We start from the raw sequence: 27,953 nt of genomic DNA, 5'->3' as shown, positions 1-27,953 counted from the left end.
AAAGAGTATAAATGTGACTATAGTCGTGTTTTGTCATGTCTACAGGGCTCTAATAATGCTTTGTTAATTTTAATCTGAAAAAAATAATTTGTCTACCCACCAACTATATGTGGTTTCTTAAGTTTCTATTATTTGCCGTTTTATTATTATTATTATTATATTTATTTATGACTGATTGATTGATTTTCTTTATTCTTGATTTGTTGATTTATTTTTCATCTTATTTTGTGCAGAAAAATAAAAATTAAGATATTGATAAAAATTAAGTGGAATGTTTTATCAGAGCTTTTATTGTAGAAAATCGGAACCAAAGCACTGAAAAAGTTTGTATATTTTTCTCTTTTTAATAAATGCGGTTTTTTTTTGAAAACCTGATGCGGCCCAGTCTTGCCCAGACCCTAGCACCAGTGGCCCCCAGGTAAATTGAGTTTGAGACCCCTGTGCTGAATGCTTCAAATACTGGTCACTGCTACTTTATAGACTTGTAGTTACACATTCTCGCCGACATATGTCGCTGCCAGCTGCAACAAGGCAACTGTGGACTCGTTTGGTTGGTTCTCCATTTTGTATGTTTTGCTTCAAGGTTAGCGCCTGCTTCCCTAATGGCTAGCTGGGAAGCACCGTAAGCTCGGGTTGTTTACTTGGCAGTTAGCATAGTATAGTAGCGAGAGAACTGTTCAAATATATACATGTATATACGACCGAGAAGCTTCAACTCGGTTTGCTCTATTCACCGCCACCAGGAATGCGACGCAAGAGGAATTGACTAATACCGAGTTGACGTGTTGTGGTCGGCTACTTTGTACCATAACAATGTTGACAGACGATCTATGCGCTCCCATCAACAAGCCGTCATTTGAAGGTAAATTAAAATTTCATTTTCATCGGTGTATTTGCTGGTGAAACACATGTATGCTAACGCGACATGAGTATTACTTTTAGTGATTTGAGAGAAAATTTTTGTACATCGTTCACATTGCTAGCTAGCGGCGACATCCACGAATTAAGGCCACGTGTGGTCATGTTAAACTTATATAGTATGTCCATGTACTGTTAGTGTATTTAAACTTTGTCGTCAAAGCCGTCTTATTGTGCGATATGGCCGTTAGCTGAAGCTAGCTAACGTTGCGATATGCCATCGCCGAGGCGCGAAGAGCATGCTGGGTAACTTTCACTCCAGCAGGGGTTCTCAGTTATTTTCTGCCATACCCCCCCACTGGGAGACTGTTAAGAAACTAATAAAATCTATTTATTTATTCGGTCTGTACTGAACAGTAAAGTGAAATCAGCTAAGTGTAACAAAATGGAGAGCAGTGACACACACAAGTGCATTCATGAGTCAAATTGCATGCTAAGTACGAGAAATTGGTACATGATGGCAGGTCTGCATTAATAAAGGCCTCACTGCCTTTCAACACCTCCTCAACCCCCCAGTTTTAAGTTTTTTTTAAATGGTGCATTTAGGGCAGGGGTCTTAAACTCAATTTACCTGGGGGCCACTGGAGCTAGGGTCTGGGCAAGGTTGGGCCGCATCAGGTTTACCAAAAAAAAACAATGCATTTATTAAAAACACAAAAATATATAAACTTTTTCAGTGCTTTGGTTCCGATTTTCTACAATAAAAGCTCTGATAAAACATTCCACTGTTCTCAAATATCTAAATTTTTATTTTTCTGCACAAAATACGATGAAAAATAAATAAACAAATCATGAATAAAGAAAATCAGTAATTAATAATAATAATAATAATAATAAAACGGCAAATAATAAAAACTTAAGAAACCATATATAGTTGGTGGGTAGACAAATTATTTTTTCCAGATTAAAATTAACAAAGCATTAGAGCCCTGTAGACATGACAAAACACGACTATAGTCACATTTATACTTTTTTTGTTTACAGCATATTGCGCAACTGCAGGGTCTTGAGACACATGCTAACTCGCAAACTAGAGAGCTAGCGACCAAAACGGTAGCCTTCAAGTTATTTCCTTTAAACTTAAATAGCCAAAAACTTACCACTTCCACACGGATAGGGAGGATAACTATTAACAGTTATTTAACCTTTAACATGAACATTAATCAAATGTAATAATTGTTTCTGGGTACATGATACCATACAGCATCCATATCAAAGTTGCGCAGGCCGCACTAACATTAAACTTTCATAACAAGGCGGGGCCCACGGGCCAAATGTGGCTGCACGATGAAACATTCATTCATTCATTCATTTTCTACCCCTTTTCCTCACGAGGGTCACAGGGGTGCTGGAGCCTATCCCAGCTGTCTTTGGGTGAAAGGCGGGATACACCCTGGACTGGTGGCCAGCCAATCACAGGGCACACATAGACAAACAACCATTGACACTCACATTCATACCTACGGACAATTTGGCGTCGCCAGTTAACCTAGCATGTTTTTGGAATGTGGGAGGAAACCAGAGTACACTGGGAAAACATGCAAACTCCACCAGAAATGGACAAGGGTGGGATTGGACTCGGGTCTCCTGGCTGTGTGGCCTGCACGCTTGTCCCGCCATGCAGCCAGACCCAATATAGTCGATATAATCAGAGAAAATAAGACTCTTTGACAACAAGGTTCTCCATTTAGCCTGATCTAGATTTTGCAGTTGGCTCTCCAAGTACTTTGAATCTTTCCTTGTGTCTTTGTGGGTGTCAGCAGTGTTTTCTGTCAGCTCTTATTCATGTAGGCATTTGTGTGTTTTGGCTTCTTTTCCCATTTCAGCGGTGCGGTTTTGAATTTTCTGTTGCAGAAACCAAGAATGATGATGCGAATACACTGGAATGTACAGCATGTATAGATGGCTTCAGTATCTACATCCGTGTGCTTTTAATTGTTGACTTCTTAAGTTGAATTCTGGAAGTCCCCCTTTGGGACTCATAAGGCATATCTCATCTTAAATTGGCAATTGGCTGGAACATTTGATCTGGTTCCTTTCTGTTCTTGAGTTCTGAACTGGTCACCAGGGCACATACCTATGGACAATTTGGACATGCATTTTTTCGGAATGTTGGAGGAAACCAGAGTACCCGGAGAAAACCAAACCACCCATGTACGGGGAGAACATGCACGCAGAGATGCCCAAGCAGAGAATCGAACCCTGGTCTTCCTGATCCCCTGACTACATGCAAACCACTCATCCGCCACGGCGGACTAATTTGAATTAGAGGGTTAGGCTGGCTTTGTAATGGTAATGGTAATAGTTTTATTTCATTTGAACATGCATCAGATTACAATTGAGTGCATCCCATAATCAGTTCACAGTTCCACATGTCCAAAAGGAATAGGAAGAAGCAAAGCTTATTAAATCCTATAGCCCATATTTCCACACAATAAGTAAGATATGGTAGAACCAGAGAGCAATTAAGAGTGTGGAGTGATTGCTGATGGAGAACTAATTTTGCTTTGTTCAATACTGAAATATTTCTGCCACCTTATGTTGTATATTTGTAATATGAGTTTTCCAGCATGACAAATTTGTGTGCTTCATGGACATAAAAAGGCTTTCTGGTTTGTGTTGGTACAGACGCAAAATATTTTTTATTTAATATTTTCAAATAAAATATAATTGATAATCTTCAATGTCTTCTTTGGATTTTTAACATTCTGTCTCTCTTGATTTGCTATGAACGTAGCATATAAGTTCTGGTGTGTTCATATTTTTTTGTAAACAAATCCAGGACAGGATTGAATCCATGCAAAGCATGTCAAGTAGAAATGTCTTTATAGATGCACAGCCTGCTAATAACTGTTTGTCTGTTTATCCTCTCTCCATGCCAAAAGATGGACCAAGGTGAAGTGAAGATAACATTCAGAAGAGATGACCAATCAGGTAAATTGGTCTACACCGAATTCCCAGAGGGGGGAGAGCCCTTGAAAGTGGCCCCTCGCAGTGCCATCGGTTCTACCGCCTCTGTTGATCACCCATCTGGCCTGTCAATGCAGCCTGGACAGTCTAACGGCCTCACCAGCAGCCCTGCTCCGGTAGAAGTCACCTCCTTTTCCATCACTGCCACCGTAAGCCCCTTGCAAGAAGGTCCACAGCAACGAGGCACAACCAAAGACCAGAGGCCCTTCTCATCCAGTCGCCAAAACCTTGGGGTGAACTTGCCGCAGCCGGGGGGGAGAATAGCACACTTCACGCCATCTTCCATGGATTCTCTCATTGGGGGATCGGATCCTAACTTTTTCTCCATGAAGACTGAGGATTTCTCTTTGGATAAAGTGAGTCATGATCCAATTGATTTGGATCATGCCTTTGAACACATCGGGAAAGACATGGACATGAGCCAGAAATTGTTCGGCGACAACACTCTGGATCTTCTCACTGACTTTGAGCTCACAGGCTCACCTTCAGATTTTTATGTTGGAGATGACGCTTTCTTATCCACTCTGGCGGACGATGCTATACTCGTGGACGTCAGCTCAGAGAGGGAAGTCAAGCCACTTATCACAGAGATCGCTAACGGCAGTGGCTCACTCGCTCTCAATGGTAACAACAGTGTGACCACTCCTGAGCAGTCCGGCTCATGCATATCCAGTACCGCCACCCTGACCCCTACCCCCACTCTGGTGAAGAAAGAAAAAGACGGTGACTTCATTCAGCTCTGCACCCAAGGTGTGATCAAAAAAGAGAAGTTGTCTGGCGGCCAGACTTACTGCCAAATAAGCAGCACCACATCCACAGACCTGCCCACCCCTCGCCCCATCTCCATCTGTGGGGTGAGCACCTCGGGAGGTCAGAGCTTCCACTTTGGACTCGGCACACCGCAGCAGAAGGATCAGAAGTCGGTGACTTGTCAGTATCTTCCTGTCAGCGCAGCCTGGAGCAGAGCCCAGACTCCTGGCCAAGTGTCAAGCTTGCATCAGGCCTCTGATGCTTTCTCAAGCACTCCCGGCTACCAGACCAGCTTTTCCAGGTAAGACAAGTTGGCACAGCTTCATTATTTTTATTTGAGTCTTAACTTTGTGTCAACATTACTTTTCTTTTTGCATCATTGATTTGTCTCATAGCTTTCTTATTCAAGACATTCAGAAAATTCATCGCACAACAACAGCGTCACCAATTGTTTTTTGTTTTCAAAAAGGTCAGTAAGGATTCATAATGCCGCCTACAGAGAACATACTACTAAGTCCTTATTTCTAAAATCACAAATACTTAAACTTGATATAGTGATAGTGATAGTGAAACCTGATATAGATAATTTTCAAACAGCTAAAATAATGCACAAGGCTAAAAATAACCAATTACCTAAAAATGTCATCCGATACTTCTCTACAAGAGAGGAGAAATATGATCTCAGGGAAGAACTACATTTGAAACACTTATATGCTAGGACTATGTTAAAAAGCCATAGCATTTCAGTATGTGGAATCAAACTATGGAATGGATTGAGTAAGGACCTCAAACAATGCACAACGATGAGCCAATTCAAGAAACAATACAAGCAGTTGATGTTTGCTAAATACAAGGATGAAGAGTCTTGAACCAGTCAAGATGTGCTTTATATATCACTATATTGACACTTACTATGGTACCCATTATGTCATTGGATGGTCATATCACCTTGTACTTCGGTACGAGGTGCATTATTAAAAAAAAAAACCAAAAAAAACCTGGAATATGAAATGATAAAAAATTTTCATTACAAAGATATTTCAAGAAAACGACCTGACCGGGTCATTTTTGACCCACTTATGGAAGGTTGGGGTAGTAACACAAAAACTAAAATTTCTTAAAATGTATAAAAGGTAAGTTAAAAATGTGAATGGCATGACAGCAAAAAATAGTTTTTTGAGGAATACTTGGAATATGAAATGATAAAAAAAATTTTATTACAAAGATATTTCAAGAAAACGACCTGACCGGGTCATTTTTGACCCACTTATGGAAGGTTGGGGTAGTAACACAAAAACTAAAATTTCTTAAAATGTATAAAAGGTAAGTTAAAAATGTGAATGGCATGACAGCAAAAAATAGTTTTTTGAGGAACACTTGGAATATGAAATGATAAAAAAAATTTCATTACGAAGATATTTCAAGAAAACAACCTGACCGGGTCATTTTTGACCCACTTATGCATCTAAAGGTTAAAAAAAAAACAAACTAAAACTGTATTATGGAAAGCAGGACGTGAACAAAAGTAACAGTTACTGATTGTAAAAGTACCAGATGGAGGGGTAGAATTTAATAAGCTTTGCTTCTTCCTACTCCTTTTCGACATGTGGAACTGTGAACTGATTATGGGATGCACACAATTGTAATCTGATGCATGTTCAAATGAAATAAAACTATTACCATGACAAATGTATTGGAAACTCTGAAACAACCACTGGCAGGCCTTAGCCACCAATTGCCCAGAGGTCATTGACCTTTTGTCTTATATTCATAAGGATATGTGAGGACACTTGAAGTACGCGTACAGTGGCATGTCTTCCAAAGTCTTTTGAGCACAACTCAGGAAAAAGCACCATGAGCACAACTCAGAAAAAGCACCATGAATGAGATTTTCCATTCGTGTGCAAAAAAAATCAGTTTACCTTAATTTTGAACTGAATAATAATTAATCAAACGACTTTTAATCAACTCTGTAGGTTGCGATAACACCGCTCATATAACCGTTTATACAGCTGTGTGCTGTGCTCATGCAGACTTTGACCAATGCAGTGTAAATATTTAGACAATGTTTATTTCTAGACGATGTCAACGATTAGCGTGTACATTCACTGGTGCGGCCTCCAGCTTCTGTCTTGGACAAGACACATGAGCCTTCAAATATAAAATACAAATAATGTTTGTTTTAAAGATATTAAAATTTTGACATTGCGATCTTAAATTGTCTGGTGCAACTTCCTCCCGGGAAAAAAAGACAAAATGTTGCATCAAATTCCCAGGAATAGGGAAGGATATAACACTGACTACAGCTGGATGTACTTGCCAGCATTTGAGTTATTCAGGTTATCTTTTGTGGGATGCAACTAACAGCCACTTATCTTTAAATACTCTGAAATTATGAATATGAACAAAGCCAGATAAATAAGAGGCTACAAAACACTGACAAGTGTGTGTCTGGGATCTGGGAAGTGCACAGTTCAATGAGATGAATACAAACAATGCTCTCCATTCACACACAAGCCAGTCACCAGCCCACAGGAAATTCCAGACCCAGAATGTTGTTCATTGGGAATAACACTTTTCTACATGATGGTGTAAAAACGATACTACTTATGATGAAGGCATATGAAGGGGCCGCATCCACGGTGAAAGCTACCCATGAAGAGAAAATACCATTAAAAACAAAGGTTTTAAAAGGTTCTCGCTTATTAACAGTCAGAGGAATGATATTGCTGCATTTTGTGTTTTGTGTGTAGTCAATACATCACTAAAAGATGGTTTCATAATAATAGATTGTCCTTGAACCTAAGTAAAACTAAAATCATGCTGTTTGGTAACAGCAGAAAGGACACATCCCAGCAAATACAAATAGACGATGTAGAAATCAAAAGGGTGAAGGAAAATAAATTTCTGGGGATCACAATAGATGAAAATATGAGCTGGAAACCTCATATTACAAATATACAACATAAGGTGTTTATTGCTCTCTGGTTCTACCATATCTTACTTATTGTGTGGAAATATGGGCTAATAACTATAAAAGCAATCTTCACTCCCTAAATGTACTGCAAAAAAGGTCAGTAAGGATCATTCATAATGCCGCCTACAGAGAACATACGAACTCCTTATTTCTAAAATCACAAATACTTGCTGATATAGTTCATCTTCAAACAGCTAAAAAATAATGCATAAGGCTAAAAACAACCAATTACCTAAATATGTCATCCAATACTTCTCTACAAGAGAGGAGAAATATGATCTCAGGGAAGAACTACATTTGAAACACTTATATGCTAGGACTACGTTAAAAAGCCATAGCATTTCAGTATGTGGAATCAAACTATGGAATGGATTGAGTAAGGACCTCAAACAATGCACAACGATGAGCCAATTCAAGAAACAATACAAGCAGTTGATGTTTGCTAAATACAAGGATGAAGAGTCTTGAACCAGCCATGATGTGCTATGTATATCACTATATTGACACTTACTATGGTACCCATTATGTTATTGGATGGTCATATCACCTTGTGCATTATAAAAAAAAAACTGTATTATGGAAAGCAGGAAGTGAACAAATGTAACAGTTACTGATAGTTACTGATTGTAAAAGTACCAGATGGAGGGGTAGGATTTAATAAGCTTTGCTTCTTCCTACTCCTTTTGGACATGTGGAACTGTGAACTGATTATGTGATGCACTCAATTGTAATCTGATGCATGTTCAAATGAAATAAAACCATTACCACTTAAGAGCAACACACTGTAGCCACATGACTGTACCAACAGCTACCGAAAATAGGAGTGTTTTAGGCAATGCAAACTTTCCCTGTGTGTGAAGAAACTATTTGTGCCAAAGGACTGACTCAGACCATAATAACTGACTCACAACATTGAAACGTAAACTCGCAGACTGTTAATTAAAGAGAAGATTGAGCTGCCAGTCCAAGAGTTTGATGAACAGAGGCGGGCATACAGAACCTTCTGACTTTTCAAAAAAAGTATTTTTTTTAATATTAAAGGTGAAGAGACTCACCTCCCAGGAACACACACTCATTCACGTATGAATTCAGCAGGCCTTATGATTTTTTTATTATACAAGGGTTAGCTTATTTTTACACTTGTATGAGCGATATGAATGTTAAAATGGAAACATTGTCTGTTCTGTCCATTTTTAGGACAAAAAAATGCACATTTAAATTTCATGCATCACCAAAGGGTAAAAAAGTATTGAAATAAACTAAATATTCCACTGTATCACAAATGTAAAAAAAAAGGGACAACTAATTATGCCACACTTCAGTCAAGCCGCTGAACCGGTAATGCCATGACTTCACACAGAGTGGCTGATGGAGTTCAATTTCCCATCAGTGATTCATCAATTCATTTATTTGTGGTGGCCCACATTGTCAAGAAGGGTGTTCCTCCTGGAACCATAAAACACCTTTTCCGCAGAATTAAGTATCTCAGCAGATCTGCTCTGTGCACCATCTCTGGGGTTATTTTTGGCATTATGCAACTGGAGGATCCAAGCAACCTTCCCCAAAGATCCTAATGAGGCCTCCCGAGTGTGAGATTTTAAAGAACAGTGCTGTCTGGTTTGGACTGAAGGTCTATGACATCTTGGGAATACAACTAACCAGTGTTTTCTTCGTCAACGTTCAATCTTGCTGTGCCGATTAACCGAGGAACCAGTTAGACCCTAGACCAGGGGTCTCAAACTCAATTTACCTGGGGGCCACCGGAGCTAGGTTCTGGGTGAGGCCGGGCCGCATCAGGTTAAAAAAAAAAAAAAAAACAAAAAACAAAACGCATTTATTAAAAACTGGAGAAAAAAAATCAATAAAAAAAACTATCTTCAATGCTTTTGCTTCTGCTATACCCTACACTTTTTCAGTAGATTGGTTCTGGTTTTCCACACCAAAATATCTGATAAAACATTCCACTGTTCTCAAATATCTTAATTTTTATTTTTCTATACACAAAATAAGATATAAATAAATAAATAAACAAATTAAGAATAAAGACAATAAATCAATCAATCAGTAATAAATAAGTAAAATAATAATAAAAACAGCAAATAAGAAAAACGTAAGAAACCACATACAGTTGGTAGAGAAATTATTTTTTTCAGATTCAAATGTACAGTATTAACAGTTATTTAACCTTTAACATGAACATTAATGAAACTTAATAATTTTACCCAATTAGCAAGTTAGCATCGTACTCAGTTCCATCTGGGAGCAGCGTCGTAACTTTAACAACATGTTTGATGAGATGCTTTATCTTGACGTGTATTTTCCGTTTTATTCCAAATCATTTCCTGCATTTATTTGTACCCAGCGTCATAAGCCTTTAGCTTCATTGCTAATCCAAAGCAAAACAGGGCAGGGTAACAGTATGGGCAGGGCAAAATCATGTTAATTGTGTCCGGTGTGCACACAGCTTTAAGCTGTCATTTCAACATTAAACTTTGGTATCAAGGTGGGGGCCTCAAACTAGCGTCTCATGGGCCGCATTTGGCCCACGGGCCGCGAGTTTGAGAGCCCTGCCCTACACCGACCAAATCAGTAAGAACCAAACACAAGCAGTCAGTGGTTTGGTCTGCAACGTATCGGAAAAGACGCAAAAATGTTGATCACTGTTTTTAAAACTCAAAGCCGATAAAAACTTGTTTGCCTAAAACACAACAATAATAGGTCTGATTTCATTGAATACTAAAGAAATTACAAAATGATTCACATTGGAGAAACTGAAATCAGATGATATTTACATTTAGAAGTCAAAAGGACGATGAATCGAATACCTAGCCCTGTCACAATACGAATAAATCAATTAACAGCGTGATTTTTGGCCGCCTCACTACATTCACTTGTGCATGCGTGTTTGTTGGCACCAGCGAGTGTTGCAAGTGAGTGTTATCAGGAGTAACAAGCAAGCAAACACAAATGTGCGATTCTCCTGAAAGTAGCGAATGAGAGTACTCGCGGGCGTACCTTGCTATTTCAAGGGTCATGATGCACAAACGACAGTGATTTCAAGCCATAGCCATGTGAAAATATACTGTGAAACAGTGTTGAATAATTTCTTTGTGCCGCTGATGTCAATGTGTGCGTCGTCATTTTATGACATGACAAGGTTTGTGCCAAAGACAATGAAATAAACAATAAAAAACAGTGGAACGCATGTTGCTGCATCCAAAACATTAAAGAAACGCAAACAGCGTATGCCACACAATGTTGGTAAAAGTGAAGCAAGAAAGTGTACCATACATGCAAATGAGCTTCATAGCATTTTCAGCTTATGTGTCTGTTTATTTACATTCAGAAATAACAAAAGTGACACTGATTCGTAATTTCAAATATTGTGATTTTTTACTATAATATTGTGCAATTTTTTGGAATCCCACACGTATTCATAAAGGCAGTGGATGTGCTTGTCCAGGTTTGCGAGGGTTAACTGGCTAGCAGAGGCTTTCCCCCACAGCATTTTTGTCTGGACTTTAAATACAGCTCCATCACCATGGTAACTGTGTCACACAACCTGCTGATAACTGCCTCTGTGAGAGGATTTCTTCACAATGAGTAGAGCATGATGAGTGCTTGCTGTTACAAGCAATTAAGGCTCGGGGTGTTTCAATTAGTGCCAGTAGAACACCCAGTCTCAGCTATGATGAGCAGGGAGGGCGGCTCCTTAATGTAAACTATAGAGCTATCATTGGGTTATAAGGTCATGAGTGGAAAAAACAGGAAGAAAAAATATAATTAGTGACAAAATGCTCTTTGAAGCCTAACCTTTGTAATTCCTTGTGCTCATGGGGATAAAGCTACTGCTGTGTAAACTATGCATAAACCTCGCTACAGGGTTTTTTTTTCTCCCTGAAAAGAAACTAATCGCCTCCTGTGAGTATTGATTTCTAGTAAACAGAAGACTTCAAAACTACATAATACATCGCAGCACATCATAGCAATCCATGACACCATGCAAATATGCCACCTGTTTGAAGTGCTTTGAAGCGTCGCACTATTAATGTTTTTCTGTCCATTATACAGGCTTTTATCTTTGGTAATGGTTTTATTTCATTTGAACATGCATCAGATTACAATTGAGTGCATCCCATAATCAGTTCACAGTTCCACATGTCCAAAAGGAGTAGGAAGAAGCAAAGCTTATTAAATCCTACCCCTCCATCTGGTGCTTTTTTTTTTTTTTTTTGTCCCGTCCAGCCATCGGGGCAGATAGTATTGTTGATCTAAATGCCCTTACATGCTAGACAGATTTGCTCTGTGCAGGGCTCGACAATAACGATGTACCGATGGCCCGGGGCAAGTTAAAACAAAATTCGGGCAAGTAAATCTAATCAGTGATATTCCCGTCGGGCAAGTGCACTTTGTCATGCCATACTACCAAGAGTTTTTTTTAAATCGGTTCTTGTTGGGTGTTGGTAAAACACGGACTGCGTAATTCCGGTGGTAATTTGCAAAGCAATCCTTGCAATGGACCAATCAGAATCGTTTATTTAGACCGCGGTCCGTAATCCACAGTCTGCGTTTACCCACACCCGTTGTTCGCGATCAACCAATCAGCGATCGTTTGACTACGAAAACATCCATCATGGCGTCGCTGCCAACATCGTCTAATTCTGAAGGAAACAGCAAAAAGTGATGAACCTCTATCGTTGCATGGTTTTTATTCTCTAAGGCAGCATGAAAAACAACTTACTGGCCTGTTGCAGATTTAACTAACTAGCTGGGCGCACGGCAACCGAACTTCTCCTTTTTTCCCTCTCGTTCCTCTTCTTTGGTCCCAAAACGCCCGCTCCAAGACCGCGAGCTGAACATGACTGCCCCCAGCGTCCATGCATGAAACTACAGCCCGGAATACAACACACACGCAACACTACAGTATTATTTATTTTATTATTTTATTTATTTGAGATTCTCATGTGATGCCACAAAAAATTACATGATATCATTATGGCAGTCTTTTCATTTTACATGGGGCAAGTTCGGGCAAGTAGTTCTCACCTTAAGGATTCCCTATGGGCAAGTCATTTTGGTTTTTAATGTAGAGCCCTGCTGTGTCAGGAAAGGTGTTGGCTACAACTTCCCTGTACCATGAAATTTTATTTGCCGTTATTTGATGTTTTTGTTATGCCATTTGGAGCGACTGGACCGGAGCAAGAAGAAGAACAGAAAAGAAGAAGAGAAAGGTGGGGTGGGGGGGGGGCAGTAGAGGGAGAGACAAAAACAGCAGCAACAAGAATTCCCATAACAACAACAGAGACAAACTGAACAGTTAAATGTCAATGATGGCTAAGGGTCATAATGGAGATGATATCAGTGAAATGAAACAGTTCAACTTACCAGTAGCAATAGTAACAATGAAGACATGAACCGTGATAGTAAACACAATTACAGCCATTCATTACAGTCATTAAAATCTCACTGCTTGACATCATTATTACTGTAATAATAGCATACCAATAGCATATAAACATCAGGGATAAAATGGTAGATTGTATAGAGAAGCACCCATGTGCTGTGAGTGTCCATATGGAGGTGTGTTGTGTATGTGAATGCGAGTGTGTGAATGTGTAATTGTCACTGAGAATGACAAAAGGAGAGAGACTGCCTTCTACCACCCAGCAAACCCCGCCCCGCGCAGCCAGGTCAAGCCCCCACCGCCAGAGATCCTCCGGCCCCGTGGGTGTGGGCAAAGCCAGGGCCGACTCCCCAAGACCCGCCCCCGAAGCAACTCCCGAAGAGACCAGCAAGAGGCCATAGAGGAGCAATCCCAACCGGCAACAGGGCGCCAGCAGGCCGGAGGAGAGCCGCACCCCCGAGACCAGCGGGAGACCATACCCCACTAGGGCAGAAGGGCATCGAAGGCCACACACCCGTGGGCACAGGGGCGCCCCCGCCAGCCGGAAGGGAGCCCGTCCACGGCCGGAGGCACCGCCCCCCGCCCCCCACACACCCCCAGGAAGCAGAACCCGGCCCGCCCCAGGTAACCCCAGGCCTGACCACCGACATAGGACCGCCCCGGCCAGGACAGGAGAGGCCCGGGCACACTGCCCCATGGAGGACCGGGCGGTATAGATGGAACGCCCTGCGCCAGACCCCCGCAGAGCCCCCCCCCCCCCCCCCCCCCCCCCCGTATATCCACATGGCCATATACACACCCACACACATATATATATATATATATAGTATATATATAATTATAATAAAACTAATCATTATTTATCTAAGTATTTAAAACAATAAATACATAAAGTAATCTCAGACACACGCGCACATCTCATCCACTCAATACACACACACGCAAGCACACACTGTGGACGTCCCCGGGTGGTCCATCTGGTGCTTTTACAATCAGTAGCTGTTACATTTGTTCACTTCCTGCTTTCCATAATAAAGTTTAAGTTGTTTTTTTTGTTTTTAATAATGCACCTCGTACCAAAGTACGAGGTGATATGATACAATAACATAATGGGTACCATAGTAAGTGTCAATATAGTTAGAGGTTATCACATGGTTTGTCTGGTATCAGGCCAGGTATCATGCCCCCAAGTGTCAGTAGCACTGATTCTAGCATGCGGGGGCATGATACTGGGCCTGATTCCAGACAAACCATGTGATGATCTTATTATCACATACAATTTAATCATGAGCATATTATCACGTACTTTCGTTTTTCCATCATGTAACGTGCCAGAGAGTTGAATTTTGATTTGAGAGAATCAGGCTCGTATTCATCCCCATTTTCTTTTCTGATTGATAAAATAATGTAGTGACCCTGACGTGTTCATGTTGACATGTTGTGCTCTTGAGTGTCTGTCTGTTCCGCGTGACTGTGAATGCACCAGGGGTGGGGGCGTGTCGTGTTGAGGAAGCACTGTTGCGTTGCTGGCGGTGGTTGCAACGGCGTGGTTACGGCCGACAGTAGCCAGTATTGTTGTGTAATAAAAGCGATCACAGTCGGGTCCTTTCCATAGCGTCAGCAACGACGTTACAATAAACATAGACACGTTTTTGTCCAACTCAGGCGGGGGAATACTTTCTACCAGTCTTTGTTCGTTCTTGCAGTTGCAGTCGCCCTTGGTTTTCCGACTTGTATTTGCATTTTTAGTTTTTTCGATCATTTCAAGAGTGTCCTCCTCATTAATGGTGATAAAATGTTCCATTTCTAATATTCTGTTTGCTATTTTCCCTATTTGTCTTTCGCCGGGTGTGTCAACCGCTGACATGTTGACAGAGCACAGGCGGCAGCAAAACAAACGCTTGTGCGCTGTTCTCTGATTGGTTGTTTCACGGGCACGATACCAGAGCAGCACGCTCTGAGTGTACAGCTACGGGGGCTGATACTGACATGGTTAAACTCTATAGTTTATCAGTATCACTGCCCTGGGCTTTGACACAGTATCATTTCGGCCTTTTCCCGTATCATTCATGGGCGGTTTCTATGGTACAGGGCCAATTAACACTGTAGTATGTGATATTTATATATATAGCACATCATGACTGGTTCAAGACTCTTCATACTGAAAAGCTATGGCTTTTTAACGTAGTTCTAGCATATAAGTGTTCCAAATTTAGTTCATTCATTCATTCATTTATTTGATTTTGACGGACACATGTCAATTATGGAGAAGTTGCCATTTTTATGCACATTTATGAACTCTTATTTTGACACCTTTTACTTTGAAAGTGATGCTCCCGCTTTACAATGGGTGATGCTATTCTCTCAACTGCTTTCTATGATCTAGTGGTGCAGGAGATTCAGGAGTAGAAAACACCGTGCTTGCTTTTCATGTCACCTCGTATGATGTTAATCTGTGTGCAAGCCACCTAGCAGTGTATTATGCATGAGCGTGTGGGCGTGCGCGTGTCTCTGCGTGCGTGTCCACAGGCAGCCAGGCGGAACCACACAGCGCTGCCTGCCGCGAAGCTTTTCACTTCCCTGACCTACTTTTCCTTCCCGCCTGCCCACAGCTGGCGCCGAGTGAACGCACCAGATCGAATGCCAGGCATTCCACTCACTGCTGCGCTGTTACCGCATACCCCCCCCCCCAAAAAAAAAAAAAAACACAGTGGAGCATTTTTCACACCAGGGTTTAGTTAGTAACACTAAAGAGACAGAGAACTCGAAGAAAGTCTCCCGAGCTACTCGTCTTACCATTGTTTTTGAATGTGCCGAGTCAGCACACTTAAGGAGGTTGGCCCTCCAGCGAAAAAAATCAGCAGGGCTCCAGTTCACTTTGAAGGCAGGAAACCTCCTCCCACCTACATGCATACAGTCTCAATGTCTACCAATTATGCTAACTAATATGCAAAGTCAAGTCCTTTGGGGTTGTTTTCCTTGTCTTCAGCCATTACTTAATAGTGTTTCTACTGCTCGGGGCTACGAAATTTAGCTAGGACTTTAATATACCCGTCTGCACACCACATGAGATGGTAATGGATGTTATTAGAGACAGATTGCATACCTTACTAATGGTCATAAGAATAAAAATAATCATGTATTTTATTTATAAGTGCTTTAAAAAAAAAACCCAGACACACTGAATAGGGAAAAACGATAAAAACCGCACACTAAATAGGTGAGTTTTGAGTCTGACTTTGAAAAGAGGAAGATATGATATGGATGTCCGTTGGAAGTGAGTTCCAATGTTTGGAAGCAGAGCAGCTGAAAACTCCGTTGTTGGATTTAATCTCCGTTTTGTTTTGTTTTTTGCTAGTTTATTACAAGTTTTGCGTGAGAAAATGTGTTGTCTGTGCTTTTTCTTCCTGATGTCATCATGGCACACTGTCCTAATTCTAACCTCACGCCACAGTGGTATGACGGAAGGGTGCCAAAAATGTCGTACGACTTGTATTTTGATCAGTTAGTGTGAGGCGGGCCTTCCCTGGTAGGCAACAGAAGATTTCAGGAGAGGCAGACCAGAAAAAAAAATAGCTTTTTAGTTTATTTTAGATTTCTGTAAAAACAGGCCCTGTGCTTAGCAGAAAACAAATTATGATTCAGAAAATCACTTTTCAGGGACAATGTAGGTATGGCCCCCGCCCCGCCATAGTATATTCTGTGAGGGGAACCTCACTGTGCCACACATTGTAAACCCCTCCAAAAACTGAACTGAACTTCATTTTGATATAAACGGAGCTTCATACCAAAATGGGTACTGTGGTTGTTTTGATGAGACAAACCAATTGGAAACTGCAATTGCCGCTGTGCATTATTGTCTGATAGACCAATCCTTTCCAAAATAGGAGCTGAGCTGTTCTTGCATGTGTGAGTAATGCAGTGCATGCAAACCAGTTCCTATTTCTATTTCTGTGCCTCTTAACTTTGTGAAAGGAGCACATCCTCCTGTCTCTTCTCTGCTCTCCTTTGCATGCACACAGTTCCAACTCAACAACACAGTTTGTGCCATATTGCCTCATGGGGGTGAATGACAGCAGTGGCACCAACCGTCCCGTATTGAGCCTGCAGCTCCTCATCAGACTTGTGATGTTGCGCATGTGTTAAAGTGACAGGGAGGATTTTATAATTTTATAGTTACAAAACCTATCTTAAGTCGATAATAAATACATTGGGGAGTAGCTAGTTAGCCGGGTAGCTTGCTATGCTTAAAGCAGTAGCTGTCCCTGCAGAGATCCCATTCATTGCCTTATGCGTAAAAGATGCCCGATGTTGTTGTGTAAACAAAGCCATTGCTGCAACAACAAGCAACAGTTATTATGTCTTAGGCTACATTCACACTGCATTTTATCTTTATTTTTTGTTCCCATTACCAAAAAAAATGCGACCTGGTAATGTGAAAGCAAAGCGTCACATAAAGACTGCTGTGGTGTGTACTCTGCTTTAATGTGTTTGTACAAGAGTCAATATTTTCTTACCAAATGATTCCACGTAGGAGATTAAGGGAGCTTGTGTAGAACTTGCTGCAACCTCCGTTCCAAGGGCCATGTGGGTGGCACATTCCTTCTCTACCGCTTATCCTCACGAGGGTCGCGCAGGATGTTGGAGCCTATCCCAGCTGTCTGAGGGCGAGAGGCGGAGTACCGCCCATCCAAGGGCACATATAGACAAAAACAACCATTCACACTCATATTCATACCTATGGGGTAAGCAATCTTCACTCGCTAAATGTACTGCAAAAAAGGTCAGTAAGGATAATTCATAATGCCGCCTACAGAGAACATACTAACTCCTTATTTCTAAAATCACAAATACTTAAACTTCATTTTCAAACAGCTAAAATAATGCATCAGGCTAAAAATAACCAATTACCTAAAATGTCATCCAATACTTCTCTACAAGAGAGGAGAAATAGGATCTCAGGGAAGAACTACATTTGAAACACTTATATGCTAGGACTACGTTAAAAAGCCATAGCATTTCAGTATGTGGAATCAAACTATGGAATGGATTGAGTAAGGACCTCAAACAATGCACAACGATGAGCCAATTCAAGAAACAATACAGCAGTTGATGTTTGCTAAATACAAGGATGAAGAGTCTTGAACCAGTCATGATGTGCTATATACAGTAAAGTCTCGTTATATCGATATCGGTTATAACGAATTACTACTTATTACGATACTATTTTCATTTCCCGGCAAATTTCTAGTCTTTTATGATATAATTAGTTCCGTTAGTACGATACATGGTTATTATGATAATCCGGTTACTACGATGCCCTTTTCATCTCCCACCAGCCAATTTGGTCTGCTTATATCGATACAAAAGCAGCTTAAATCAATCTTTGCTTAAGGATTTCAATACAAAAAAAGAACACGGCGAACGGCTGCTTCCAGTCAACTTTATTTTTCACACTTCCACCACCAGAGTGCAGCACACACACACCGATTCCCGCACTTCCTGGTTCACTGGTCGTGCTCAACCCGCCCCACATAGCTGGCCAAACACATGCCTGGAACAGAAGAACCAACTGACATAGCATACACACCTATTCCAATGAAGACACAAGCGTACAAATACATGTATTTAATTGTGTTGTATTCAGATATCTTTTTATCGCTTGCAATAAACACTGTTTTTCATATGTACATGCTCTCGTGAGAGAAACCACGAACGCTGTTGCAGGCATGTGTTTGGCCAGCTATGTGGGGCGGGTTGAGCATGACCTGTGAACCAGGAAGTGCGGGAATTGGTGTGTGTGCTGTGCTCTGGTGGTGGAAGTGTGAAAAATAAAGTTGACTGGAAGCAGCCGCTCGCCGTGTTTTTTTTCGTATTGAAATCCTTATATATCGATATCGATATAACGAGACTTTACTGTATATCACTATATTGACACTTACTATGGTACCCATTATGTCATTGTATGGTCATATCACCTTGTACTTCGGTACGAGGTACATTATTTAAAAAAAAAAACTTAAACTGTATTATGGAAAGCAGGAAGTGAACAAATGTAACAGTTACTGATTGTAAAAGTACCAGATGGAGGGGTAGGATTTAATAAGCTTTGCTTCTTCCTACTCCTTTTAGACATGTGGAACTGTGAACTGATTATGTGATGCACTCAATTGTAATCTGATGCATGTTCAAATGAAATAAAACCATTACCATTACCATTTACCTATGGACAATTTGGAGTCGCCAATTAACCTAGCATGTTGTTTGAATGTGGGAGGAAACCGGGGTACCCGGAGAAAACCCACACATGCATGGAGAGAACATGCAAACTCCACACAGAGATGGCTGAGAGTGGCATTGAACCCGAGTCTCCTAGCTGTGAGGTCTGTGCGCTAACAACTCGACCGCTGTACAGCCCAGGTGCCACATTTTAAAAAGTATTTTTTCTCTTCTGTTGCTGTCCTGAAATAGTAGACCATATTTTATCACTGTAGATCAGGCAGTTATGTTTTCCTCCACATACACAATCACATGACTTTCAGTTGCTATTTATTAAGATCCACAATTTCCCAGCATGTAAAAACCTATCACATGTAGGCATTGATCCCAGTCGGTACTGATATGTACGTGGTGTCACCATTTCCACAATAACAGTGCTCCAAAAGTTGGAAGCAAATAAACATAGCTTGGAATGATGGCTCATACAGGCTTTGATTCACCTATAAAAATACCATCTGGAAGAATGTGGTGGCTAATGCAGCTGCCCTGTCTGAGTCATGGGCTGAATTATAGTACTTTGGGATCATTGAAAGCACCCTGTATGTCATACGCTGGACACTGTTGTTATACCCGGGCTCACCTCCAAAGTCAAGTCTATGTGGGGAACCTATGGTTTCATCTGCCTCAACATTACGTTATTTACTCCGACTTTCACACAAAAAAGTGACAATTACTCTTTTTAAGTATTACTTAGGATCTCCATGGTATTTATATACCATGGAGATCCTAAGTAATACTTAAAAAGAGTAATTATCATGTGGTTTGTCCGATACCAGACAAACCAAGTGATGATCTTATTATCACATACTATTTAATCATGAGCTTATTATTACATAATATTTAATCATGAGCTTATTATCACATACTATTTAATCAAAAGACCATTTTGTTTCCAGAATTGTATTATATCAGGCTCGTATTCATCCCCATTTTCTTTTCTGATTGATAAAATAAACATAGACACGTATTTGTCTAACTCAGGCGGGGGAATACTTTCTACCAGTCTTCGTTCGTTCTTGCAGTTGATGAGCCATTCAGAAAAAAGCTTGAGGTCTTTCCATAGACGTTCCTCGACCTTCGGTCTCGGGCTGATACTGACACTTGGGGGCATGATACCTGGCCTGATACCAGACAAACCATGTGATAACCTCTAAATACGTCCCTGAGCCATTTTGCAGAAAATATAGTGTGCTGAACACACATCTCACATTCAAAATAACACATTTTACAGCTGTAATTAGAATATAGTGAAACAGTGATATTTTTACCCAGGTTTATCATATCATCAGAATCTCAGCCCGTGCCTAGTCAGCTGATACAGGAACGTCTATCTAAAGTGGCACATCATTGTTGCTTACATGGCGATAAAAATATACCCACGTGCACAGAGCAAGACGTTACTAAGCTACATGTGACACTCTCTGTCGGCCAAAAGGGGATTATGAATTGTTAAGCTGGTCACTGGGTTATTTCAAACATAGCCTGCCTCAATAAAAATCCAAGCTGATTGATTGATCACACTCGCAATACTTAACTTTAAAAGCCGTTTCTTGTTGAAATCTCGGCCTCTCTTAGTGTCGTTCTGAGACTGGAACTGAGCCCTGACCGATAGTTAACTCTGAGGGAAGGAACAACTTCCTGCCGACGGTGCACACACACTCTTCTTAATTCAACAAATGCTTTCAGAAAGAGGAAATTTGGTCTCTACACATTGCCAATTTGTTCCTCACTGACAATCCTCAAGGATAGATTTAAATCAGCAGAAATATTTGTAGTTTTCTATCATCATATTTTTGTGTGTGAACTGTCTCCATCAGGTTTTTCATAAGCTGTGAGGTGCTTTGCTTGTATCGTGCACTGTTCCTTTCTTTCTCGTTCTCTTGCTTGTAAGCTACACAGTGCAATTGGATTTGAAGGAGCAGCTTAAAGCCTTTACTGGAAAGCTCCATTGAGCCAATTTTCAGGAAGACGGTTACACCTCCACGCCCTTTGCATCATCACCATCATCACCACCTTCACAGTTAGACACATTACCAGCTCTTGTGTGAAATACACGACACATCTCAAGTCTGTGTTGTTTCACGTTATTTACACAATCCACAGACACAAAACAATGTGGTGATTTGGTTTATGTCAATATAAAAGCTGTTAAACTGAAACAAAACAAGCTCGCCTGTTTTTTTTTTTAAATGCGTATGTAAATAAAGACCAGACCGTTTAGGGAAAATGTCAGGTCTGTTGTGGCCATCTTGCCTGCATGACTTTTTTTTTCAGCCCTCTGAATTCCTTTAGTCTTTGAGGCCCAGTTGTTTCCCTCAGGTTTTCCCGTCTTGCTACGCCCACCAACTGCTGCGGTCTAGCTTGCGTTCATGCGTGCACCCCTTGCGTTGTGTAACCATGCAAACGTGGCTGTCAGGGTGTGATCTGTGCACTGCAGATCTGATCAGATGCACAATTTTTGTGTGTGTGTGTGTGTGTGTTTCGTGCACACAAACAAACAAACGTCAAACTTTTGAGGCAAGGAGCATGCTCTATGCTTTAACAATGAGGACTTAATTGTCAATGCAGCCACTGGCCTGGAAAGGGGGTGTGGACCCAGCACTGCTGCACAAATACCAGGCGACCTCTTCTGGTAGTTTTTATGAACTCCAGCTTAGGGTACACTCTACACAAGCTAATCTATTGAGACTATTTACAAGTGATATATCAACGGTTCCCATCTTTATTTTGTTGTCATAAGTAGCGTTCAAATCTAAAGGCTTTGTTGATGTCCCTCCACTCTCTTAACACTTGATTCCATCTTCTCCCATTAGCTCAACTTCCCGACAGGAAGGGGTCACGGCACCGTCGTCGACCCAGGGGAAGAGTGTGACTCACAAAATCTGCTTAGTGTGCTCCGACGAGGCTTCCGGTTGCCACTATGGTGTGCTCACTTGTGGCAGTTGCAAGGTGTTCTTCAAAAGAGCAGTGGAAGGTACAAAGCTATCAGACATTTTGCTACCCCCCCCCCCCCCCCCACCCCACCCCTAGTATAGCTACTTGATGGTGTTCTGTTAACATGAATCTTCTGCTGTACATCTCAGGGCAACATAATTACTTATGTGCTGGGAGGAACGATTGCATCATCGACAAGATCAGGAGGAAGAACTGTCCAGCTTGCCGCTTCCGCAAATGTCTGATGGCAGGCATGAATCTGGAAGGTATACCAGTTATTTCACCTTCACGTCATGTCGTCACAACTCTCCAACTGTAGTGTTTCTCTTTTCCACAGCACGTAAAACCAAGAAGTTCAGTCGCCCAAAAGGCGGCCATGCGAGGAACCCGCCCGAGGTGCTACCCCCACCGCCAGCCGAGGCCCGTGCGCTTATGCCCAAGTGTATGCCTCAGCTGGCCCCCACCATGCTGTCTCTTTTGAAGGCTATCGAGCCCGACATCCTCTACGCAGGCTACGATAGCACCTTGCCTGACACTCTCGCCCGCTTCCTGACCTCCCTGAACAGGCTGGGCGGACGACAGCTCATCTCTGCCGTCAAGTGGGCCAAGGCTCTGCCAGGTGGGGGTTTATTCTAGGGCAGGGGTCTCAAACACAATTTACCTGGGGGCCACCGGAGCTAGGTTCTGGGTGAAACCAGGCCGCATCAGGTTTTCAAAAAAACCCCAAAATGCATTTATTAAAAACTGGGAAAAAAATCAATCAAAAACTATCTTCAATGCTTTTGCTTCTGCTATACCCTACACTTTTTCAGTACTTCCGGTTTTCCACATGAAGTGGGCGGCACGGCGGGCGGGTGGTTAGCGTGTGGTTAGCAGTGGTTGCCTCACAGCTAGGAGACCAGGGTTTTCCACCCTCGGCCATCTCTGTGTGGAGTTTGCATGTTCTCCCCGTGCATGCGTGGGTTTTCTCCAGGTACTCCGGTTTCCTCCCACATTCCAAAAACATGCTAGGTTAATTTGGGACTCCAAATTGTCCATAGGTATGAATGTGAGTGGGAGTGAAAAAAAATAATCTTACAAGAATACAGTAAAATGATCAAATAAAAAAATCTGTCATCTAATGAGAAAAAGTTGAAATTTTCCGAGCTAAACATCATGAGGAAAATTTTCATTTTAGTAGCATAAATTTGAAATATTAAAGTAAACATTATTTTATTAAAAGCTGTGATATTGTGAAAAACAAAACAAGTTGTCATTTTTGGCAATTATGTATCAAAATATTATTATTATTATTATTATGAAATCATAATTCAGAGAAAAAAAATGTACAAGAAGTTTAAATACTAAAAAATGCAGAAATGGAGAATAAAATCTTAATTATGTCATTTTAAGGGCTGCACGGCAGTGGTTAGAACGCAGGCCTCGCAGCTAGGAGACCCAAATTCAATTCCAACCTTGGCTCTCTCTATGAGGAGTTTGCATGTTCTCCCCGTGCATGTGTGGGTTTTCTCCAGGTACTCCGGTTTCCTCCCACATTCCAAAAACATGCTAGGTTAATTGGCGACTCCAAATTGTCCATAGGTATGAATGTGAGTGTGAATGGTTGTTTGTCTATATGTGTGATTGGCTGACGACCAGTCTGGAGCCTCTCGCCCGAGGACAGCTGGGATAGGCTCCAGCACTCCCACGACCCTCGTGAGGAAAAAGCGGTAGAAAATGAATGAATGAATGTATGATGAAGTGAAGCAACGGCAAACATGCAGCACGGTGTGAGAGAGTGTTGCCAGTTATGTTTGATGGTACGACAGACAATATAAAAGAGTGAATAGAGGTGTGTTTTTGTATATTTGGTCGATGCAAATTACTCTTCAAAGGTCAAAGTTAATTGTTTCTTAACAATGATGCAGTCTGTAGGCTTGGCTTTGGGCCCGGAGGAATTGAATGGTAATGGAAGAGATTCTAGTGTCCCTTTTATCTCTCAGTTGGCTCTTCTTTTTACCTATTTTAATAATTGCTAGAGAAACACTCCAGCTACTTGTCTTTCTGTAGAACAAATCATCTCCACTTAGCATCCTCTTGTGGTCGCCTGCTGTCTCACTCCTCTTCTCAATGGCCTCCCACTCAGGTTTCAGGAACCTTCACCTGGACGACCAGATGACTCTGCTCCAGTGCTCGTGGCTCTTCCTCACTTCTTTCAGCCTGGGATGGAGATCTTACCAGCAATGTAATGGTGACATCCTCTTTTTCGCCCCGGACCTCATCATGAATGAGTATGTCTCCATCTGCATCATTGGTCCATTGAAGGCTGAGATGAAGTCCAGTTGGTTACTGTATTGACTTTTTCCTTCTGTAATTCAAGGGAGCGAATGAAGCTGCCATACATGGCCGACCAGTGTGCACAGATGATGAGGATTAGCAGCGAGTTTGTCCGGCTGCAGGTTTCCCTTGACGAATATCTGTGTATGAAGGTCCTGCTGCTGCTCAGCATAGGTCAGACTTGTGACTATGTGTCCATGTACACTTCACCTCTTATATGAACATTAGTTTAAAGCAGGGTCTCAAACTCAATTTACTTGGGGGCCACTGGAGCTCGGGTCTGGGTGAGACTGGGCCGCATCAGGTTTTCAAAAAAAACATTCCACTGTTCTCAAATATCTTACTTTTTATTTTTCTACACAAAATAAGATGAAAAATAAATAAACAAATCAAGAATAAAGAAAATCAATCAATCAGTAATAAATAAATATAATTATAATAATAAAACGACAAATAATAAAAACTTAAGAAACCACATATAGCTGGTGGGTAGACAAATTATTTTTTTCAGATTAAAATTAACAAAGCATTATTAGAGCCCTGTAGACATGACAAAACACGACTAAAGTCACATTTATACTCTTTTTATTTACAACATATTGCGCAACTGCAGGGTCTTGAGACACATGCTAACTTGCAAAGTAGAGAGCTAGCGACCAAACGGTAGCCTTCAAGTTATTTCCTTTAAACTTAAATAGCCAAAAACTTACCACTTCCACACGGATAGGGAGGATAACTATTAACAGTTATTTAACCTTTAACACGCAGCTCCAGACGTTCTTCAGTTTTAAAAATGGAGACGAGCAATCGGCACTGGACTGGTGTGGAAAGTTTGTTTTTGATCCAAACTAAATTTCAAGACTGAATGAAGGAAAAACTGGCAATACGGAGTTATTCCAGCAAGTGAAAGAAAAACTCCGGGAAGTCTGTATCACGTGATGTTGATGTTTTACTACGCATGCCCCATTGACTATTCTGTTTGATTATAACGCCGCATGTAGACAGGAGATTGGAATATACCTTTCCATGCATACCATTGTTTACGGAAAAGTCATTCGGAAAGAGGAAAATGTGGCTATATCATAAACTCAGAGATAGGGTGAGGGGCCGCGTGTTTGAGACCCCTGGTTTAAAGTAAGGATTGACCGATACATTGGCCGGCCGATATATCGGGCCGATATTTGCGTTCTTTACTTGAATCGGTATCAGCGATACGTGTGTGGTTTTGCCGATGTATTTTTCCGCCGCATGATTTACAGACAGGCATCCGCCGGGCAGCTTTGTGAATCACAACAAGAGTACGTTTTCAACTTTTAATTATCCTCTAACAGTTAAACTTAGTTGAAATTGTTCCACTTGCTTTGAAATAGGAAACATGAACCTCAAGTGCATGCGATATACGTGCTTGAAAATATCGTTTAGTTTGTGGGTGTGAAAACCAGGAATGCTGCTGAATGCTTCATCTTTAAAAGTACCTACCGTTGGAATTAGGGAGCTGTTGATGTAGTTGGAGGCTAATATGTACAGCTCTTACCAACACCGCTTTAATGGCAACGTTGGCAATTCAGTCCCATGGTGTTTGGAGGAGTTTCATTCAGCAAACGCTGGGGTGGGGTGATGAGGTTGATGATGTTACCTCCCTAAACTAGACTTAGGGAAATACACAGTTATAATTTTACTGCTCACTGCCAAATGTTCTCGACCTGAAAAAAACACATGAAAGAGCGGGAACAGTTGGTCGTCTCTCCAACACAGCAGTTTATTTATTTCTTCTGCTATGCAACTACAACCATCGAGCCATTCAAGCATGCTCTGCTAATTGACAGGAAATAGCCATATTAAGATTATATATATATATAATGAAAAATATACATTGAAATATACATCCATTTTGTTCCTTCACTCATTCTTTTGTCTATCTACTTCACTTGCACCTAAAATGCGTGCCACCGCTAGGCCTGTTAGCATTAGCGAATATACACATGTATATACACAGACTTTATTTTCTCACATAAACAACTAATATACAGTACAGAGGCATCAAAAGTCACTCTACATGACTATACTACATATCGTGGTGTACTTAAAAACACTTCTTTTTCACCAACCTGAAACACATGAAAGAGCGGGAACAGTTGGTCGTCTCTCAACACAGCAGTTTATTTATTTCTTCTTCATCGCTGTGTGTGGCCTTCCCAACAACCAAGCCGCGGCGCCCCCCTGTGGCGCCACTGTTCAACAGCACCGAGCAGCGAAAGTGCCCTACTTTCAACCACAAATTATAGGAAGATTAAAAATGAAAACCCCTTTGTTTTTTTTCACACCTTTGCACACATACAGAGCGGATAGGAGCAGCCGTGTCTGCTATCAGAGGTCTTTAGCGTGCACAACACGAACTTTAATGATTAGAGAAATGTGAGAGATACTGTACTAAATTGTGTCAGTGTGATGTGTTTGTGTGTATGGAGGCGGGGGGGCGTCTCACTGCGGAGGAGCAGTCATCGATCATTGATGCGAGATAAAACTTAAACTACGACAAAAATGTTGCACATGGTTGAATATTTACTCCTTTTAAAGTTGATGTATGTTTAAGAAAGTGTTCAGTGTTTACATTTAAATAAATATTTGTTTAAACTTGAGACCTGTAGTATTTGTTATTGTGGTCATTTTTTCATGTAAATTGAGGCAGCACAAGCAGTATCAGTCTCAAATATCGGCCCAAGCAAAATCGGTCATCGGCTTAAGGGTGATGGAAAAAAAACGGTATCGGCATCGGCCCGAAAAAAAACATATTGGTTGATCCCTAGTTTAAAGTTTGCAACTTGTTGACCTTGAGTCTTTCTCTCTCCTGCAGTGCCAAAGGACGGCCTGAAGAGTCAGGCGGCTTTCGACGAGATCCGGATGTCTTACATCAAGGAGCTGGGGAAAGCGATAGTGAAGCGAGAGGAGAATTCCAGCCAGAACTGGCAGCGTTTCTACCAACTCACAAAGCTGCTGGACTCCATGCACGAGGTTAGAAAGCAGGAACTCTCATTGCCTGTAGACTCCACTAACGTAGGTTGGAAAGGATGTTATTTGTTTCACAAACACCTGCACCACCATCGACTACACCACACGGTGGCGCTGTTATGTAACGCCACTCTGACATATTTGAACCAACACATGAAGATATGCTAAGACATTAATTCATTCATTTTCTACCGCTTACCCTCACGAGGGTCGCGGGGGTGCTGGAGCCTATCCCAGTTGTCTTCGGGCGAGAGGCGGGATACACCCTGGACTTGTGGCCAGCCAATCACAGGCTACATATAGACAAACAACCATTCACACTCACATTCATACCTATGGACAATTTGGAGTCGCCAATTAACGACATGTTTTTGCAAACTCCACATAGAGAGGGCC

At 41.3% G+C, this 27,953-nt stretch overlaps 1 protein-coding gene across 1 annotated transcript in view; it reads left to right on the top strand.

Moving 5' to 3' along the window:
• The first annotated feature begins 558 nt into the window (after nucleotides 1-558).
• nr3c1 (nuclear receptor subfamily 3, group C, member 1 (glucocorticoid receptor)) overlaps nucleotides 559-27,953 on the top strand; it is a 32,425-nt gene continuing 5,030 nt past the window's right edge. Inside the window, exons 1-8 of the mRNA XM_058063105.2 lie at nucleotides 559-862; nucleotides 3,804-4,939; nucleotides 22,112-22,272; nucleotides 22,382-22,498; nucleotides 22,570-22,851; nucleotides 24,358-24,502; nucleotides 24,592-24,722; nucleotides 27,403-27,560. Of these exons, the coding sequence (XP_057919088.2) occupies nucleotides 3,804-4,939; nucleotides 22,112-22,272; nucleotides 22,382-22,498; nucleotides 22,570-22,851; nucleotides 24,358-24,502; nucleotides 24,592-24,722; nucleotides 27,403-27,560 (2,130 nt within the window). The 5' untranslated portion in view covers nucleotides 559-862. The remainder of the gene's footprint in view (nucleotides 863-3,803; nucleotides 4,940-22,111; nucleotides 22,273-22,381; nucleotides 22,499-22,569; nucleotides 22,852-24,357; nucleotides 24,503-24,591; nucleotides 24,723-27,402; nucleotides 27,561-27,953) is intronic.

The sequence above is a fragment of the Doryrhamphus excisus genome, linkage group LG22 (genome assembly GCF_037039965.1).
Source record: "Doryrhamphus excisus strain RoL-2023G ecotype Guam linkage group LG22, RoL_Dexc_Guam_v1.1, whole genome shotgun sequence".
Classification (NCBI taxonomy): domain Eukaryota; kingdom Metazoa; phylum Chordata; class Actinopteri; order Syngnathiformes; family Syngnathidae; genus Doryrhamphus; species Doryrhamphus excisus.
The sequence above is the reverse complement of the archived record's forward strand: the minus strand, read 5'-3'. Positions and strand labels throughout refer to the sequence as shown.